The sequence below is a fragment of the Drosophila navojoa genome, chromosome X (genome assembly GCF_054131105.1).
Source record: "Drosophila navojoa isolate 15081-1374.11 chromosome X, UAZ_NAV_1.0, whole genome shotgun sequence".
NCBI classification, from domain to species: Eukaryota; Metazoa; Arthropoda; class Insecta; order Diptera; family Drosophilidae; genus Drosophila; species Drosophila navojoa.
This window is the reverse complement of record NC_142895.1, coordinates 25,702,022-25,720,864: the sequence shown is the minus strand read 5'-3', so window position 1 is coordinate 25,720,864 and position 18,843 is coordinate 25,702,022. Positions and strand designations below refer to the sequence as shown.

The 18,843-nt window shown below is 40.5% G+C and overlaps 1 protein-coding gene across 1 annotated transcript; it reads left to right on the top strand.

The window, feature by feature from the left end:
* Positions 1-12,288: 12,288 nt before the first annotated feature.
* LOC108658077 (uncharacterized) lies at positions 12,289-14,093 on the top strand. The gene has a single exon (XM_089264394.1). The coding sequence runs from the start codon at positions 12,299-12,301 to the stop codon at positions 14,003-14,005; it is 1,707 nt and encodes a 568-aa protein (XP_089120520.1). The 5' UTR covers positions 12,289-12,298; the 3' UTR covers positions 14,006-14,093.
* Positions 14,094-18,843: the final 4,750 nt, after the last annotated feature.

Below are 18,843 nucleotides of genomic sequence, written 5' to 3'. Positions count from 1 at the left end.
ACTGTACATTAATTTTAATCACAAATGAATGAATAAAATCTAGGTTATATACAACAAAGAAGAACTAGCTGAGATTGGAATAGATCAACTGCCCGAATTACAAATGAAATGAAACAATTTTATATGAGGAAAGTATTCGAAAAAATTTTTATAATATAGTATTTAGTTTATTAATGATACTTAAAAGGTGAGATTAGCCTAGATGAATTACGCAAAGAATGATGGGAAGAGAAAAAGACAGAGTAATACATAGAGAGGGAGCGGAATGAGAGACGCCGTGAGAGATATTAAGAAAGATAAAGTAACAGAAAGTAAAGAGGGAGAGAGAGATAATGAAGTAGCCTGAAAGAAAGTCATACAGAAACAGATAGAGATATCGAGAGAGATCGAGAGAGAGAGAGTGAGAGATTGAGAAAGAGAGAATGAGGAAGTGAGAAAGTGAGAGAGAGAGGGTGTAAGAGTGAGAGAGATACAGAGAGATAAGCAGGGTGACAGATGGGGAACGAGACAGGGACGCAGACAGAGCGACAGAGAAAGGGTAAGAAAGAGATTCAGAGAAATATAGAGTGAGACTGATTGAGAAAGAGACAGAGACAGAGAGTAAGATAGAAGGAGTGAGAGACAGATACACAGACAGAGAGAAAGACAGAGCGAGAGAGAGGCAGTTAAATAAAATGACACAGATTTTCTCTCTCAGGAAAATCAAAAAATACTACTAGGACAATGTACACCCACATATTTCGGAATATACTGAAAGATCTCTTTATTTTGAGATCATTTAACAGCTGGAATTCCGTCAGCATTAGCCATAAATATCTTATTTTGTGCATCTCATATAATAATAATAAGCTGGCTTGGGGATCTCATTGCACCATATGTCCCAATGTTCAGATATCAAATACAAATTGTGCACCGAAATTCACATATCATATCATAAATGACATTGCGAAGCGAAGTACGAGGTGAAGCTTATTGTTTGAAATCATTCTTATAATTTGGAACACAGTTTACAAAGTCCCAAAAAAAAAGGTAATTATAAAAATTATAATTAAAACTATGTTAAGCTTAAAATCTTATACTCCCATATATATAAACATACACACTCCCTTAAATCAGGAATAATTTCAGCTTAGATTTAAAAGTTTGACTAGCGTACTTGCCGATATTGACGCTTTCACATTACTCAAGAGATGGCGGACAAACGCAGCTAAAGAAGCGCCAGAAGAGCGGAAGGAAAGTCGGAAGGCGAACAGTAGGGCGGATGCATGAACGGATTGGCCAGGATACGGAAAGACCGGCAGATATAAAAACGAATAAAGGGCTTACGGAGTAGACAGACAAATGGAGAATCCGTCAAACATATACCCGAGCTCATCATCCCTGGAAGCTCACTTGGGCATACGGCGTGAAGTGAATCACACCTGAATCCACAAAGATCGATACTATATTCAAAAGTACGAATCCAACGATCCAATGCACTTATAAGTTATAACCTTTGAAAAGACTCTCTATATTTTTTTTCGAAAGCTCTACCCAGAGCTCTGCCGAAAGACTTAACGTGAGTGAGTAGGCAAGGGGAGATTGATGTAGCGCAGCTAATTAGTAAATTCAAAAGGGTTTTGAGATTTTAAATCAAGTATATAAATTATATTTACATATAAATTTATAAATACATTTTTAGAATTTAAAAATGTAAATACTATTTCCCGTAACGGTCTTGGGAAACAAACTGTCTCGCAGGATTTTCAATTTAAGATTAAATCATCTCAATATGCATATATAATAGAACTTTTTTAGTTTCAAAGGCGAAGGTAAAGAGTCAGATTCAATGTAGAAATAAATAGATCAATGCGCAGGTGAATTATAGATGAGGGAAATGCGACAACGTCGCATGAAGTGCGGCAACAGTGCGGCAACAGTGCGGACGCAGTGATCAGCCAGCTAAGCCATTCTCCAAGAGATTATTCGCAAAGTTCTTTCGCCTCAGCTGCATTGCTATGGAAAAGCCTGCGACAAGGGTGGCTCGATTGCTGCTCGCTGTGGCTCAACACTTTGCTGTTGTTGCTGTTGCTGTTGCTGCCGCGCACCACCAACAGGCAGCAGCACCCACCCAAAGCGGCAGCAACAAAACACTGAAGAAGAAGAAGATGTACAAAAGCTGAATGCGGCTCTGCTTACGGCTCGTTTCATTTTGAACAAAATTCATAATTTTAAAACCGTGCCGAATGCTCGGAATCAGCGGCGCTCGGCGCTTGGGCTCGGACTCGGGCTGGGACTAGGACGATTCGGTTTCGGTTTCGGATTCGTGCAACGTCTGGCACGCTCAATGCTTGCCGCATACGGCGTGCGGCATGCAGCATGCGGTTGCCATCATTTCATTTGATTTTTAACTGTCATCGACGGCAGTTCAGCGCACCAAACTCGCTCAGCACGCTTAACCCAGTCGGCCCAACAATCGCGAATAAACTATATATTGTATATACACGATATATAAATAAACAACTATTTTTTAAAGTATTATATATAATAAATATATATAGAGTTTGTTTTTTTTTTTTACTGTTCAGTGAATAAGTGTAATAGACAATCGCAAGATCAAGCGGTGAGAATAGCAAAATATAGTTTATAAATCAATAAATATCAAGTATCATCTGACTATCTATGGTAAATATACGAGTGTACTATAAAGGGTTTGACATAATACTTTTTGACTAGTTCTTAACTGCAAACAGTAATTAAATTATTAATTATTCTTGCATCGAACTGAATCAAGAATCTATATAAAATGTGCAGCACATAAATATATCAAATATCACAAATTAAATTATTTGAAATTTGCCAACAGTTCATGATATAAACCTTAAGATCTGGATAATAATATATGTATATATTTACATATTTTAGACTATATAACAATGCTTTTAAAATATTTATAATTAGCCCAATCAATAGGGAACAAAATATTGTTTCTTCATAATGTCAGCAAATGAGAAAAACTAATTAAATATGTAGCAAAATTTAGTTAAAAAAATATTTAAAATTACTATATACATATATTTAATTTAGTTACCCGATTTGAAGATATTGCCTAAAGTATCTACCCAATACCAAAATAATAAAATAAAAAATAAATAAAATAAAAATAAAATAATAAAAAATAATAAAATAAAAAATAATTAAAAATAAAGGTATAATAATATAATGTTTTTAATATTTTATTATTATTATTATTATTATTAAATATTATTTTATTTATTATATAATTTTAATAATACTAAATAATAGTATATAAAATACATTCTAGTTCGTATTTTTGAAATTACAGTTCAACTATTACTCATTATTATTATCTAACTTATTTTTATAAATATACATAAAAATACATTTTACAGGTATTTATATTACATATATCCTACAAATATCTTTTGAAATACCTTTCATAATGGATGAGTCAGTTATCATAGGCTTGCATTTACATATATGTATAGATTGAAAGAATGAGAAAGCAATGGCTTGATCGTGATCATAAACATTCGAGCTCTTAGCTCTCTACTCGAAGCACAGATTCTTTGTCAATTATTTTATATTTATATAAATATAATTATGTATGTATATGTATGTACTAATTACAATTATGTATCACAATATAGTTGCTAAATGAGCCATATCTAATAGCTTCTGACTACCGAAAGCCTTACTTATATAAACATCTATAAACATCTGAAGCCCCCTCGATCTAACTCTTGAACTTGTAATTCTTAAAGTTCTTCCAGAGTTTACTAACCAAAAAAGTAGGCTATACTTTTGGGAAAGTTTTAAACTTACACGTGCCTTAAAACGAGAGATTTCGCACGTCCCGTTACTCCAAACACAAATTAATTATAAATAAAAAATCTCCATTACCTTAAGACATTATTTAAAATACTGTAGAGTGCAGACAAATCGAGGTTTACTATACTATTTTATGGAATTAATGAGTGTTAGTCTCTATGGTAGCTTTTGGTATTACTCAATATAAACCAATTTGAATTAGCTAAAAATTGTTGTTTATTACCAAATGTTCGAATTTTCTATTCTAGTTTCTAGTTTCAGATTGGTGATCTGATGGAGCACGTTGAAAGCCAATCGAAGAGTAGAATATACTCTTGATTAGCAAATACGAGAAAATGCTTAAGGCAAGACTATTTAACGGTGCTCGACTAGGTAATACCTTAAACTCTATTGGAGTTTTCTGTTGAATAGGCTTTGTTCCTCATTATTTATTATTAATTATTATTTTAGAGTGTTAGAATGGATGATATGGAATGGATGATTATATATTATCATAGTATTTACATATACATCTTCATGAGGAGCTTTATCTAAGGTCTTCCCCTCGTGCTAATGATATTTAATTTACATTATTAATTTGCATGACAAAGTTAAAAGAGAAAATATCTAGACTTTCCTCTACTCCAATTGAACAACGACTACTTTTCTAGGTAGATATACCTTGTATACCTAAATATACCTCTTCAGCTGCAGTCGATTGGAAAATTCGGTTTTTCTGTATGCAAATTTGGCCATTTTTCTATTCAAAAAATTTCTTTTTGAGCTTATCAACTATTATGAGAATTCTATTGGAGCAATTCAAATCCCACTCCTATTCTTATATACATACCCATCCATATCAAGTTATGCCAAATTAGTGAGCATGAGGGCGACTCAAGGAGCTTAGCTAACAGTTTGTTGTCCAATCAAAGTCGAATCCTGTCGAAAGTGAAAGCTCGAAGGGCATTAGCCCAAAATCCGATCCAAAATTCGAGAACAATACGTGTTCAATGCGAAGATTATTTGGGCATAAATCGTGACAATGCATGATATGCAGTCAAGCAACAGGGATTGCAATGAATATATACACACACACACACACACACACAGACAGACAGACAGGCATCCGTTTTGTTGTGGTTGGTCGCAAAAAAGGGTTCAAATCATATTCGATTAGGATAACGATGTGTTGGCTCACATGGCCATGGCCAGGACCTGCCCAATGCTAGCAAATTGAGAGCGCGCGTGTGTGTGTGTCGGGCAGCTAACCCCCGCAAAAAAAGGGGCGAGGCATGTCCTTAAGGTCCTGCGACACACTCGCACACATGCCACAGGAGCCACAAGTGGCACATTATTTTAATTCGCAGTCAAACGTTGTAACATTTACACCAAACGACAACAGCAACAACAACAACAACAACAAGGACAGTACGTGTGAGTGTGTGTGTGTGTGTGTGCGTGCGTGTGTGTGGACAGCAAATGGACAGGGGCAAGCGCTCTGTGCAAAAGTTGAAACACGCCAACCGCACTGCAAACTTAATTATAAACGCCCCATTTTGGGCCCCATTTCGAATGAATTTCTCAATTCAGTTAGAAAATTTGAAATGCAGTTAGTTGATCAGCTTTATGGGCGCTTAGGGTGAGTTTATTAAATCAGTTCATAGTGGATCCACATAGCTCCCAACTAGAGTTTCAGACTTTAAACAAATATATTTCTATTACATATGGGAAGCCGAAGGCCCCCCAGTTGCCCGTGCTTGATTTTTAGGTTAGTTTTCAGTTTACTTTAGTTCTAATTTAAAATAAATTCATAAGTATTTACATATAAGTTAAGACTATCGACAATCTAAGGAGGCTGGAGAGTCCAGTCAGACATTCAAGGGGAGAACCCAATGAGTAGAACTGATTTGGATCAGTTTATAGTCGGACTAGAGAGAGTTTAGATCTTTTGTTACTAAATTATTTCATTGAACACAAAGTTGTTTATATTCACAAGAACCCACCACAGCGTCCCCAATCACTAGTGCTCTAGTGTGGGAGAGCTTAACTTATATATGGTAAAATTTGAATGCACAAAACCCTCAAAAATCTCTTATATATAGAGTGTTATAAAGCTAAATTTAGCTGGAAAGCCGGCAATAATAAATTGAATCGTCGAAGACATTATTTCAGACTTTGGGTAAACTTAACATATAGAAAAAATTCCAATTTTTCCGCTCTGACGAATAAGCCACATCTAGCCAAAAATAAGCTAAAACGGCAATTAGAGAATCTAGAGATTTGAAATTACATGTTAAATATTTAACAAATTTATCCATATACCCATTAGAGACGGGCAGTTCGGAATACCGGAATACATATGTATGTATATCCGGTATCTTAATTATTGAATCACAAATATATATTTAAATTTTTACTTCCCGAGACTGAATAGTATATAAATATACTATGTATATCCTTTAAAACTTTACAAGTTTAGAATTCAATAATTGTATTGCTATTGACTTCCTATCGATGATCCAAAAACAATTGTACGCCTCTTTGGGCACTTGGCATGCCGACAGTTAGCTCGTAAATTCGCTAGTTTTGGATGCCTAGGCTTTTACTCTGGAATCTTAAAGAATACCAAAATATGCTTCACTCAACAAAGAAGATACTGGAACGTATTGTGTTCGTTAATCACTATAAAACCTAAGCATTTAAAGTTATTGGCGGGCCTCTCTTGGATTTGTACGGCATAAAGAGGGATCTATCCATAATTTGAAAAGCTGTTAACCATTCTCCCTCTAGATCACACCCATATTGATATATATAGATTATTATGTGTTCCATCAGAGCTTCGAACTAATGGAATATAACCATTTCAGCTAGATGCTTAGAGAGATCCTCCACTGGACAAATTTCATTTTGAACAAGTTGGGCTTTGGGTTATTAGCGCCCTGAACTGAATTCAAGTAGCGCTGCACTCAGACACAACCCCCGTGGTCTGCTTTGACCTCTCAACCAGACTGGCATCGCTCAGAGAACCAGCTATGGTTAGCTAAGCCATGTTTGATATGCTCGTAATTATGTTATCAAGGTTTCTTCCCTCAAGTGATGTTTAAGTGGGTGCATGTCTGTGTGCCTGTGTGTGTGTGTGCCCCTGTGTGTGTGTGTGAGCCCAGCTGAAGCGCTGTTCATTGAGGGTTGCCCAACAAAGGGGGTTGGTTTGATTTATGTCCAAGGTAGACGATATTTAGGCATATATCAATCAAAAACTGTGAAAACTGCATTAGAGTGTGGGCGAGAGAGAGATAGAGAGAGAGAGAAAGAGAGAGAGAGAGAGAGAGAGGGAGAGAGAGAGAGAGAGAGAAAAAGAGAGAGAAAGGGAGAGGGAGAGAAAGAGAGAGAGAGAGAGAGAGAGACAGGGCGGCAGAGTGAGAACCTTAAAATTCCAATTATATGCTAGAGATTTTGATATAAGGTGATAATTATAATATTTTTAATTATATTTTATAATCCATACATTCTTTCATATTCCATACCCTTCTATTCGATATTCTTTATTCTATATTATAATTTCTATATTTTGTTTTCTATATTCTATATTCTATATTCTCTATTCTCTATTCTCTATTCTCTATTCTCTATTCTCTATTCTCTATTCTATATTCTATATTCTCTATTCTATATTCTATATTCCATATTCCATATTCCATATTCCATATTCCATATTCCATATTCCATATTCCATATTCCATATTCCATATTCCATATTCCATATTCTATATTCTATATTCTATATTCTATATTCCATATTCCATATTCCATATTTCATATTCTATATTCTATATTCTATATTCTATATTCTATATTCTATATTCTATATTCCATATTCCATATTCCATATTCTATATTCTTATGGAACTAGTTCATGAACCGCCTAATAAACTGATTCTCAGAGAGTAATCCAGCAGCAGCTGCTAGCACAACAGCAGCAACAACAAGCGGCAGCAGCAATTGTTGTTGCCGTCGAGCAGCAATGGCAACAGCAACAACAGCAACAGTTGCTGCTCGCTTTAATTGTCGCTGCGCCAACTATGCAAAAGTTTTATTTTTGTTTGTCGCAACTCAAACAGAACTCAAAGATGTTGCTGCGGCTCCTGCTGCTCCTGCTGCTACTCCTGCTGCTGCACTTTTGCCAGCTGGGCATTAATCTCAGCTGCAGACTTAACTGGCGCGCTCGCTTGGCCAAGTTTGTTGACGTGGCCATAAAAAAGTTGCCGCCAGCTGCTGATTGAATATTAAAATGCTGCTCGGCCAACAGCAGCAGCAGCAGCAGCGGCAGCGACAGAGGCAGCGACAGAGGCAGCAGCGGAGGCGAGACGCGGCCAATTAAAGCTCTGCCGCATCAATCAGTGCTTCAGCGGAAAGTGTGAGAGAGTGGAGTGGGCGGTGGGGCGTGGCCACCCACGCCTTAATTAGCATAATCTAATTTCAACTCGGTCCGAAATGCGGCGCCTTCGGCAGCGCTGCCAAAAAAATGCAAATCGCCCAGCGCCAAGCGACAGTTGAAAACTTTTATATATTTTTACAACCAAATGAAAAAACAATAAAAAATGTTTTATTAAAAGAAAGAGGAAGCAACAACAACAACAACAAGTTGGCAAAGCAACAGACGCGACAGCAGCAACAAAACTTTGGCTCCTTTTTTTTTTTTTTGTTGTTTTCTGATGCGAAAATGAAAGAGCAACACGATGAGTGTGGTTGGTGTTGGGAGAGGGGGTAGCAGGGCGGGTGTGGGGATGGGGGGAGGGCTTAGAATTGACAAGAACAGGATACAGGCAGAGGAGGCAAACGTGTGGCTGGCACATCAACAGGCGCGGTGCGACAAGTGCCTCAACAGTTTGGCAGGCGAACAAAACAATTGAGTTTGTTTTCCTCTCTGTGTGTGTGTGTGTGTGTGTGTGTGTCAGTGTGTGTGTGTGGCAAGTTGGGGTGCGATTGTCTCTGTGTGTGTGTGTGTGTGAGAACCATTGAAACATTTAATTTTCTGGAATTTGGCGCGTCGTGTAAGCTTATTAACAGACTAAGCGCAAGTGGGTGTGCGTATGTGTGTGTGTGTGTGTGAGTGTGTGTGAGTGAGTCTGTTACTGTGTGTATTGAAGTGTTTTTATGCCGCTTGTTTTTCTATGCAAATTGGTAAAAGTGCGCCACAGAAAACACGTGCAGCAAATGCTGTAATCCACATAGCCATAGCCTATAGATAGAGAGAGAGAGAGTCCTCTATATGTCTCTCTCTCACTCTACCTGTGTGTGTGTGTCTGGGTGTACTTGTGTGGCGCTTCTATTTCACACAGAGTATCATCACATATGTGCATCATAGCAGATTAGTGAGATTTGCTCGAGCTGTAGAACAATTGAGCTCAACTGTTAAGCGGCTGTGAAATTGATGCTGTTAATGCGACTTGAAAATCAACAGCGACGACTTAATAGAAAGAGATATGTGAAATTGATGCTGTTAATGCGAATTGAAAATCTAAAGAGAAGAATTGAAAATCAAGAGATATGTGAAATTGATGCTGTTTATATTGTGTATAAAAAGAAAGTGGGAAGACTTAACAGATACAAATATGTTAATGTCAACTTGGGACACAGGAATGTTAGTAGCACTTTTACATAAACAGAAATGTTAATACGTTCATAAGCAAGTAAGAAGGCTCTCGTCGACTCTGTTCGAACCTTGAACCCTTCAATCTGATATTCCAATCATTCTGAATATATACTCTATGGGGCTGCGACGATTCCTTCTGCCCGTCACATACTTTTCACAAAACCATTAAACCCTGATTTCCCATGTTCAATGCATATAAAGGTTGACGATGCTATAGGAGAAACATATGTATGTGTCCCTGTAATTGTATTATAAGGAAAAGATAAGATAAGATTGACATTAAAATAAATGTAAATGATATCAAATATATAACGATCAAGGAGAAAAGGTTTCGCATGTTTCGTATGTAAAATTTCTATCTCTTATTATTATTATTATTATTATATTATTTTTATGGTACTGCCCATTTAGCACTTTATAACTCTATTTGGCATTCAATTTAAAGTGCCAGAACAAATTGTGTTCATTAGACAAGAGTCCACTGTATTTCAATATTATTGTCCATAAAATAACAAGTTTAGTTAGGTTTACCACAAATACTTAGGTCATTGAGCTGAACTCTTTTAGCTTGGGACCACGCGCGAGTGTTCTGCTGCATGGTTAGACTGACGCTTTTAATGAAGAGATCTGACGTCTGTCTGTCAAAAGATATAGGGCTTCCAGATGGATCCGTCGAATAGGGACAGTCCTGTTTAAATGAAACAAAGCTTCGTGAATCTAACGTTACATACATGGAAATGTAAAGGAAAGAGAAGGGGAAATCAGTAGCGCAGATGGGAAGGGGAAGGGAAGGATTGAAGGGAAAAGTGTTGAAGGAGAATGGAAGTCGGAAGGGGAATGGGGAAGGGGAAGGGCAGGGGAAGGGATGGAAATAAGGGGAGGGGAGGGGGAATGGGGAAGGGAAGGGGAAGGGGAAGGGGAAGGGAAGGGAAGGGGAGTAGGGGTAAGGGGAAGGGGAAGGGGAAGGGGAAGGGGAAGGGGAAGGGGAAGGGGAAGGGGAAGGGGAAGGGGAAGGGGAAGGGGAAGGGGAAGGGGAAGGGGAAGGGGAATTTTAAGGGGAAGGGGAAGGGGAAGGGAAGGGGAAGGGGAAGTTTAAGGGGAAGGGGAAGGGGAAGGGCAAGACAAAGGGGAAGGGGAAGGGGAAGGGGAAGGGGAAGGGGAAGGGGAAGGGGAAGGGGAAGGGGAAGGGGAAGGGGAAGGGGAAGGGGAAGGGGAAGGGGAAGGGGAAGGGGAAGGGGAAGGGGAAGGGGAAGGGGAAGGGGAAGGGAAGGGGAAGGGGAAGGGGAAGGGGAAGGGGAAGGGGAAGGGGAAGGGGTTGGGTTAAGGGGAAGGGGAAGGGGAAGGGGAATGGGGAATTGGGGGAAGGGGAAGGGGAAGGGGAAGGTTTAAGGGAAGGGGAAGGGGAAGGGAAGGGGAAGGGGAAGGGGAAGGGGGAAGGGTTAAGGGTAATGCAATTTCAATTTTAATTTTTATTTTTATTTTTATTTTATTTTTTTTTTAATTTTAATTATATAATTAATTTAATTTTAATTTTAATTTTAATTTTAATTTTAATTTTAATTTTAATTTTACTTTTAATTAATTAAGCTTGATTGAATTTTTGAAATGAAAATATGATTGAACGGGAGGTTGGTGGAGTGTAATGACCCTAGTATATTTAAGGAGATTCGAGTCCAACTGGAACTGGATCTAGAATCCGAACTGTCCTTTCATTCGCTGCTCTTCAAACAGCTTTTCCTAAGCACACACAGACGCACACAGTTGGGCAAATGGGAAATCATTTTTAATTGCCATTAAATGGAAAATGAAGAGCAGCCTCGACTCCACTGCAAGCCACAATAAAAGGTACACAACTGTGGCCGAGGCAGCAGGGGCGGCTGGGTGGCTGTTGCAGCAGATGGGCGTGCCACAGGACACAGTCGACGCAGTGAAGACGTTAACGAAGACAATGCAAATATGGACATAAATCTTGAACAACGTCTTATTCAAAAGTCAACAGCAGAGACAACGAGATAGAGATAGAGGGAGAGTAAGAGGAGAGAGAGAAGAGGGGAGAGAGAGAGACTGGACGAAACTTAAAAACAGCTTAAGACGATGCAAATGCTAGCAGCAAACATATTTTTCAATTATATTAAATACTTGGTGATGCAGAGGGAGTACGAGTCCAAGAGATAGATTCTCATCAAACGGCATAAAGCCTTTAAGTTGAAGGCAATTGAGATTTTTCCAGTCGGACGTAACTTTGAAAATTGGCTGAAGATCCCCCCTACTGGGCGTGGACACTTCACGGCAACCTAGCTGCAAAATTTGGATGCTTACTCTCAAAAAATGAGAAGATTATAGGGCCTTTAAAGAGGCGTAACAATATTATTTTGAGAAATCGATAGAGGAGGTTACTAGTCACTTAACTATCCGAATTTGAAGCTTCTAGCTCTTATACTTTAGGAGAACTTTTGCGGAACTCTCCGAAAATGAGGTGTCTACGTTCAGTAGGGGCGTGGCAAAAACTGAATTTTCTTTAAACGGTGGAGCATCCTATCCTTTCTTTAACCAGAGCCCATGAATTTGTAATGGGGCTTAGGAATGGACCTTGTTTAGGTTACTCCATAATCAAAAGAGTTTGGCCTATCGACTCAATTTCCAATAGTCCTTACTAAGTAAACTTCATTCTTGGATTAATTTTCAAGGGATAAATATTCCAAATTTCCTAAATTTAATCTAAGCTATCTTCATTTGGTGCATAGACGAGTATTACGCACTCGGCTATGCTCGACTGATCCACACACACTTAATCGTCTTTTTGGTTCTTTTTTTTCTGCTTGCAGCATTGCAACTATGAAGGATGGCAATGGCAGCGGCAGCAATGCCAACAGCAGCAACAGCAGCAGCAGCAACAACAGCAGCAACTGCAGCAACAACAACAATAACAACAACACCAATAGCACTACCAGCAACAACAACAACAACAACAACAATGCTAGCAGTCCCAGCAGCAGCAGCACAGCAACAGCCACGCCCACAACGGCACAGCAGGCAGCAGTAGCAGCAGCAGCCGCCCAGTCACTGCAGCAGCAGCAGCAGCCGCCGCAGCAGCAACCGTTGCCGCCGCGCAAGAGCAACATTCACGAGCTGCGCAATCAGGACTACGTCAGCCGCTTGATGGCTGCCACGCCCCCCTATTTGTACTCGGCGCCCGTTGGGCCGAACAACTATTTCTTCAGCGATATGCTGCGCTCGCTGGTGCAGACGCGCAACAATGAGACCGCGCGTGTGTTGCAGCTGCAGCAGCAGCAACAGCAGCAGCAGCAGCAGCACCAGCAGCAACAACAGCAGCAGCAGCAACAGCAGCAGGCGGCGTTGGTGCGACGCTCACGCAAGCGCTCCTGGTCGCACAGACCTTACTACGAGCAGCTGCGCGAGCGGCGCGACGCCGAGGAGAAGCAACAGCAGCAGCAGCAGCAGCAGCAACACCAGCAACATCTCCAACATCATCAGCAACAGCAACAACAGCAGCAGCAGCAGCAGCAGCTTGCAAGCACCACAGCAACTGCTGCTAGCGCAACCGCTGAGAAGCCGCTCGAGCTGACCAACAAGACATCGGCCACGCCCACACTGACACCAGCGCCCACATCCGCGCCGTACGGCTACAGCAAGCCGGAGACAAAGCCGCTAACCAAGGCCGCTCTGGGCGGCGCCGTGGACAGCGCGCTGGAGGAGAATGCAACGCCGGCAGCATCGCTGCCGCCCCAGGATCTGGTGCTGCCGCCGCCGCCGCCCGTCTGGTATCCGCCGCTGTATGCGCCCTACGGCATCGACCCGCTGCACTTCTTCATCGATCTGCGCGTCTCCGGCCACATTTACGACCGCAAAAAGGAGAACCTGTCGCCGCTCTCGAACAGCAACAGCGGCGCCCTGCTGGCCGCCGAGGAGGCAGCCGCAGCTGGCGGCGGCCTGGCCAGCAGCAACAGCAATTTGCTGAGCAAGCAGCGCCATGGCTCCGCCTTCACTGTGCCCATACCCAAGTCAGCGCAGAACGACGCCATCAACTTGTCCGCGATGGGCGGCGGAGGAAGCGGAGGCGGCGGCAGCACCACCGGCTGCTCGGGCGTGGGCCCGCTGGGCAAATTCGAGCACTACGCCAAGTACTACGATCTCGGCGAGAGCAAGGAGAATCAGCCGGCAGCAGCGGCAGCCGCAGCAGCAGCAGCGGCCGCCGCTGCCGCCAACCTGTCCAAGTCCGGGGCCAGCTACATGCTGCAGCACCTGCCGCGGCTCTACAGCCAGTTTGCGGCCGCGGCTGCCGTGGGCGGCGACCTGGACACCAAGTCCGAATCGGCCTCGGCCTGTGCCACGGACCTCTGCGACGACGACTCCCTCGGCCGAGGCTCCAGCGACATGGCCGGCGCCCTGCTGGAGACCAACAGCCAGCAGCACGAGCGGGACATCGACGTCGAGATCATCGACTCCATCAAGTACCGCACGGACGGCGAGAGCAGCCGCTGCTCCAGCAACGACGAGGCGTCCGTCACCCAGATCGACTAGCTCCTCCCGCACTCTCCCGTTGACCGAGCCGCAGAGCATAATAATTAATTGTTCCAAATATATATATGTGTGTATACTGAATATGTTCTATGAATCTCATGTGTTTCATTTCTCAGACTTATGTACATATATGGCTATTTACTTTCGGTTGGCTCTCTCTCTCCTTCTCCTCTTCTCTCCTATTTCCTTATAAGGCTATTAAGTTATCTGTCTCTATCTCTTTTTCCCTCTTTTTCTCATATATCTCCTAACGCTTTCATAGGTTAATTCCTTTCGGTTAACTCTCTTTCCCGTTCTATTTCCTTTGTCTCCCTCTGTCTATCTCTCCCTACATCTAACAGGTTTTCTACCTCTGTTTTTCCCTCTTCTTTTCTAGAGAGAGAGAGAAAGAGGAAGATATACTATGTATATTCTTCATTCATATGTATATATATGTATTTGTTTTCCTTTCAGGCAAATCAGACAAATTCTCTTTCAGCGTCTTCTCTAGCTCCATTTTAGTTTCTCAATTTTCTACGATACTCTCGCAAACTGTCTTTGCAATTTCTCCGTATTGCCTATCGCTCTCTCCTATTCTATATTTTTCTTAATTGTTCTCTCTCATTTTCTTTCTCTATTTCTCTCGTCCTATCTCTCTCTCTTTCCTTTAATGTTTGTATTTCCTCCTCCCTCTCAAATTCATTCCCTTCCCTTAATTCTCTCACTCTCACTTTACGCCCATTCTCTATCTCTCTCTGGCTCGCTCTCTCTCTCTCTCTTTCTCTCTCTCTTCCTCTCTCTCTCTCTCTCCCTTCCTCTCTCTCTCTCTTTCTATTTCTCTCTCTCTCTCCCTCCCTCTCTCTCTCTCTCTCTCTCTCTCTTTCTCCATATACATATATTTATCTTTCTAGTACTATTTATCTATGTAGTTCTTCCTCTTCCCACTATATATATCTCTTTTCCTCTATTTCTTTGTCTAGTTCTCCCTCCCTCACTCTTTCACTGTTTCTTTCTCTCACCATCTCAACTTTTTTGTCAATATCGCTTTTCTCCTCTCCCTATTTCTCTCGCCTTCTTTCTTGCCCTCTCTCTCACATTACTGTCACTCTATATCTCTCTCTCCATATATGTTTATCTTTCCCTCTCTCTCAGCTTCGTTCTCTCCCTCTCGGCTTATTTCTCTATATCTCTCTCTATTCCTCTCTCAGTTTCTCTCTCATTCTCTACTTCTCCTCTAACTAACTCCAACTCTAGCTCCCCATCTACCCATCTCTTTCAGTCTCACACCAATTCCCTATTCCCATGCCACTTTCATGCCATTTGAATCTATGAGAATCGCATAGAGAGACCAACAATGTTATATTACATTTTACACACATTTTTTATGCGCTTTTAACTACTCTCCCCGCTGTAGTCCTTCCCCAGCTCCATTCCAAGCAGAGCGAAAGTGAAATAAAATTTGCATATTTCGACTTTGATGAAGTTTCTGGTCGATTGTATTTCTCAGTTGTTGCTTAATTGACAACAGTTGCGGCTCCATCAAGCTGTTCCCTTTGCGGCCTAGCCCCCTCCAACTACGCGCTCTCTCTCTCTCTCCACTTGTGTCTCTTCCTTCCTTCCTTTAAGTATGCAGCGGCAAAAGCAATTTCATAAATCATTTGACGCCGTCGTCGTCGTCGTCGTCGCCTGCCTCAAGGCATTTTTTAAATGTCGTCCTTGTCGTCGCGAATTGTCGTGCAGTCAGCCACGCCCCCGTTCCCCGGCCGACTTCAATTCGTGGCAACAAGACTGCGCCTCCGCCCCACCCGGCCCCACCCGGCCCCGCCCTCTTCTGGCCCATCGAGCAGCCTTGTCGCATTACACGCCTGACTACGCTTTGTGTAAATTAAAACTGCTGCCGGCTGACGCAGCCCCCTCCCCCTCCTGCCACACCCCCTCCCTCCTATCACTCCCCGCTCAGACCCCTTGACAAGCCCCAGCCACCCACCGTGCCTGTTGGAGCTGCACTTGGCGTAAGAATTGCCCGCGATTTTTCTCTTTCTCTCATTTTTTTTTCGATTTTCATTTTCATTTTCTTTTTTTTGTTGTTGCTTTTTTTCAGTTTGCTATGCACAGGATATTAATTTTTACACCATTCATTGATTTCGTTAGCGCTTAATGAACATGCACGATATTCGCCTCTTTTTTTCGACAACTGGGCGTGGCACTGGCGTGACCATACAACTGACCGACTGGACAACCGGGCAACTGGACAACTGGACTGCCCCGTTTCCGTATCCGTTTCTGAGCTTTGGCATTGTCAATCCATTGAACCTGCTCGAAAATACCCTGTAAAAGAATGAAAGCAATTCGGCATGACCTCTGCATAGACTCCATAGACTCCATGTAGAGTAGAGCTAGTCTGGAGACAGAGGAAGAGATGGAAAGGTCAAGTCTAGAAGAAGAGAACTCGCCTGTTGAACTTAACTAAACTTGAGCGAGTCCCAGCTTATGAAATATATGGGATATTTCTGTATGATCCCAAATGAAAGCGAGAGGTGGAAAAAGAACAAGGAAAGAGGAAGAAAAAGATAGAGAGGGACATACATATAATAAAAGAGACAGAATAAGTAGATAGAGGGACAGAGAGCAACATAATAAGAAAGGAGAATGAGACACAGAGTTAGAACGAGAGAATAAACGAGAGATAAGAGAAGGAGAGTGAGCTAAAGAGAAGCAGAGATACTAATAAAGAGAAAGAGAAAGCAGACCCGAATGAGAAAGAGAAGGCGAGAGAGAGAGAGGAAGAGATACGGGGAAAGAGAGAGGAGAGGGCGAGAAAGGCAGCCAAAAGATACAGAAATAGAGCGATAGAGAGAAATGAAAAGATATATACAGTAAAGAGATAATGAAAGAGGGGAAGGCGTACATATTTTTCTCTCCTTATCTATGATTTCCTCTCCTTTTCTTTTTGATCTCTTTCCCTCTGTTTGGGTCTACATTTTAGTTTATCTTTCTATTCCTCTCTAGATTTATATAATTGTAATTATGTGAAAAAAATATAACAAGTATTTGTAGCTTATATAGATTCGGGTAAGTATTCGAAAAATATTTGTAATACTTTTAATAATAAAATCGTGCAAGGCTAAAACTCTAAAACTTTAGCTCTAGTCGTTCATAAATATAATTCATAATTGGTATATGTTATTTGTCATTCATGTGTTATCATGAATATATCAGATATGATATGAAAATAAATATGATATATGATATACATGATAGATCCAATGAATGTTTTTCATAGTTATATCTGATTTATCCTTTATTATTTGTAGGGTATGTAGGGCTTTATATATAGTATATATTTAACATATTCATATACTATATTGATATATGTCTTGCATATAATCTTTGTTTCCTAGTTGTTGTTGTTGTTGTTTTTATTTGGGAAAATTGAAATGTATGAATTTGCATGAGTTTGCAAATTGGCTGCACCACAAACAGCCCCGCCCCTCAAACGCCCCCCATGCGCAACCGCAAAGAGCGTTGAGGCAGAAAAACTGCACTGCCAGCCAATCAGAGACGAAAAAAAAAAGACAAAAAAAAAAACACAAACACACACACCAAAATGAAAAGTCGAAAAAAAAGAAAAGAAAAATCGAAATACATATGAATACAACTAGGCAAAGTGCAATTGGATGTAAACGACTACATAATACCCTATATGTACTATACTTATAACCTTTTTGACAACACGAGCAGCAGAATATATACTCTATACACCCCATTAAACAGCCTTATTGATAAGTAAGTATAGGATATTATATTGTCACATATTTCATATTAAATATGGCATAAGCTAAAATGAAACAGATTATTGCAATCTTTGAGAGATACATATATGCTACAATATTCTATAGAGCAGAATATATATGTAAACATTATTTTATTTCAATATATATTGAGAACATATTCCGTTGCTTTTGGGCAAAGAAAACTACTAGATTACTTAAACGAAACGATTCACAGGATTATATATGTATATAAATTTTGATATAATTCCTGAAAATTAACATTCAAATCTTAAAATATAAAAGAGAAATGGAATATTGAGGACAACTTTTAAACTATATACAATCCCTAGTATTCTAATATTTCAAAGAAAATCCCAAAAGAGAAAATCCAAAGATCAAATGAGAATGCTAGGGGAGGAATAGAGTATTCCCTGAGCTCTGTGCACTTGTTTTATGCCTGTGTATATGGACTGCTTTAGCATAACAACTATGGTAAATGAATTTTCAACTAGCTCATGTACTAGACACAACTTCTTAATCGAATCAAAGTGATCCAGATATCTACTATCTACTATATGAAATATATATTGGGTGGCTCGAAGAAAGATATTCAAAATTGGTCTATTCATGGGAGTAAATATGCTATCCCTAGATATAAATAACTAGATCAAATGAACTATTATTATCCGATCGCATAAGCTTGGGATGAATTATTAATATGACATGATGATAAGTCTGATATAAAGTCTGGTTTAATTTTGTAGGATGAATAAAAATAACAAGGGATTTTAGTTCGTATAATATAAGATATATTCAATATTCACACATATGTAATCTGAGGGGGCCATTGTTTGGATGACGGTAGACATCCTCTTCTATGCACTACCCAAGCATTATATGGCAGTGCATTTCAAGCTTTGGTAGTGGGCGTGGCTTCAATTTCACCTAATCAGAAACGAATATAATGCCAATGCCAAAACGAATATGCCCCACTTGCTGAACGAACAGAGCATCGAATGCATAAAGTGTTCAGATTCGCGTACAGCTGGCGGCCCAAACAAAAGCGTCGATAAATAGCGATGCAAC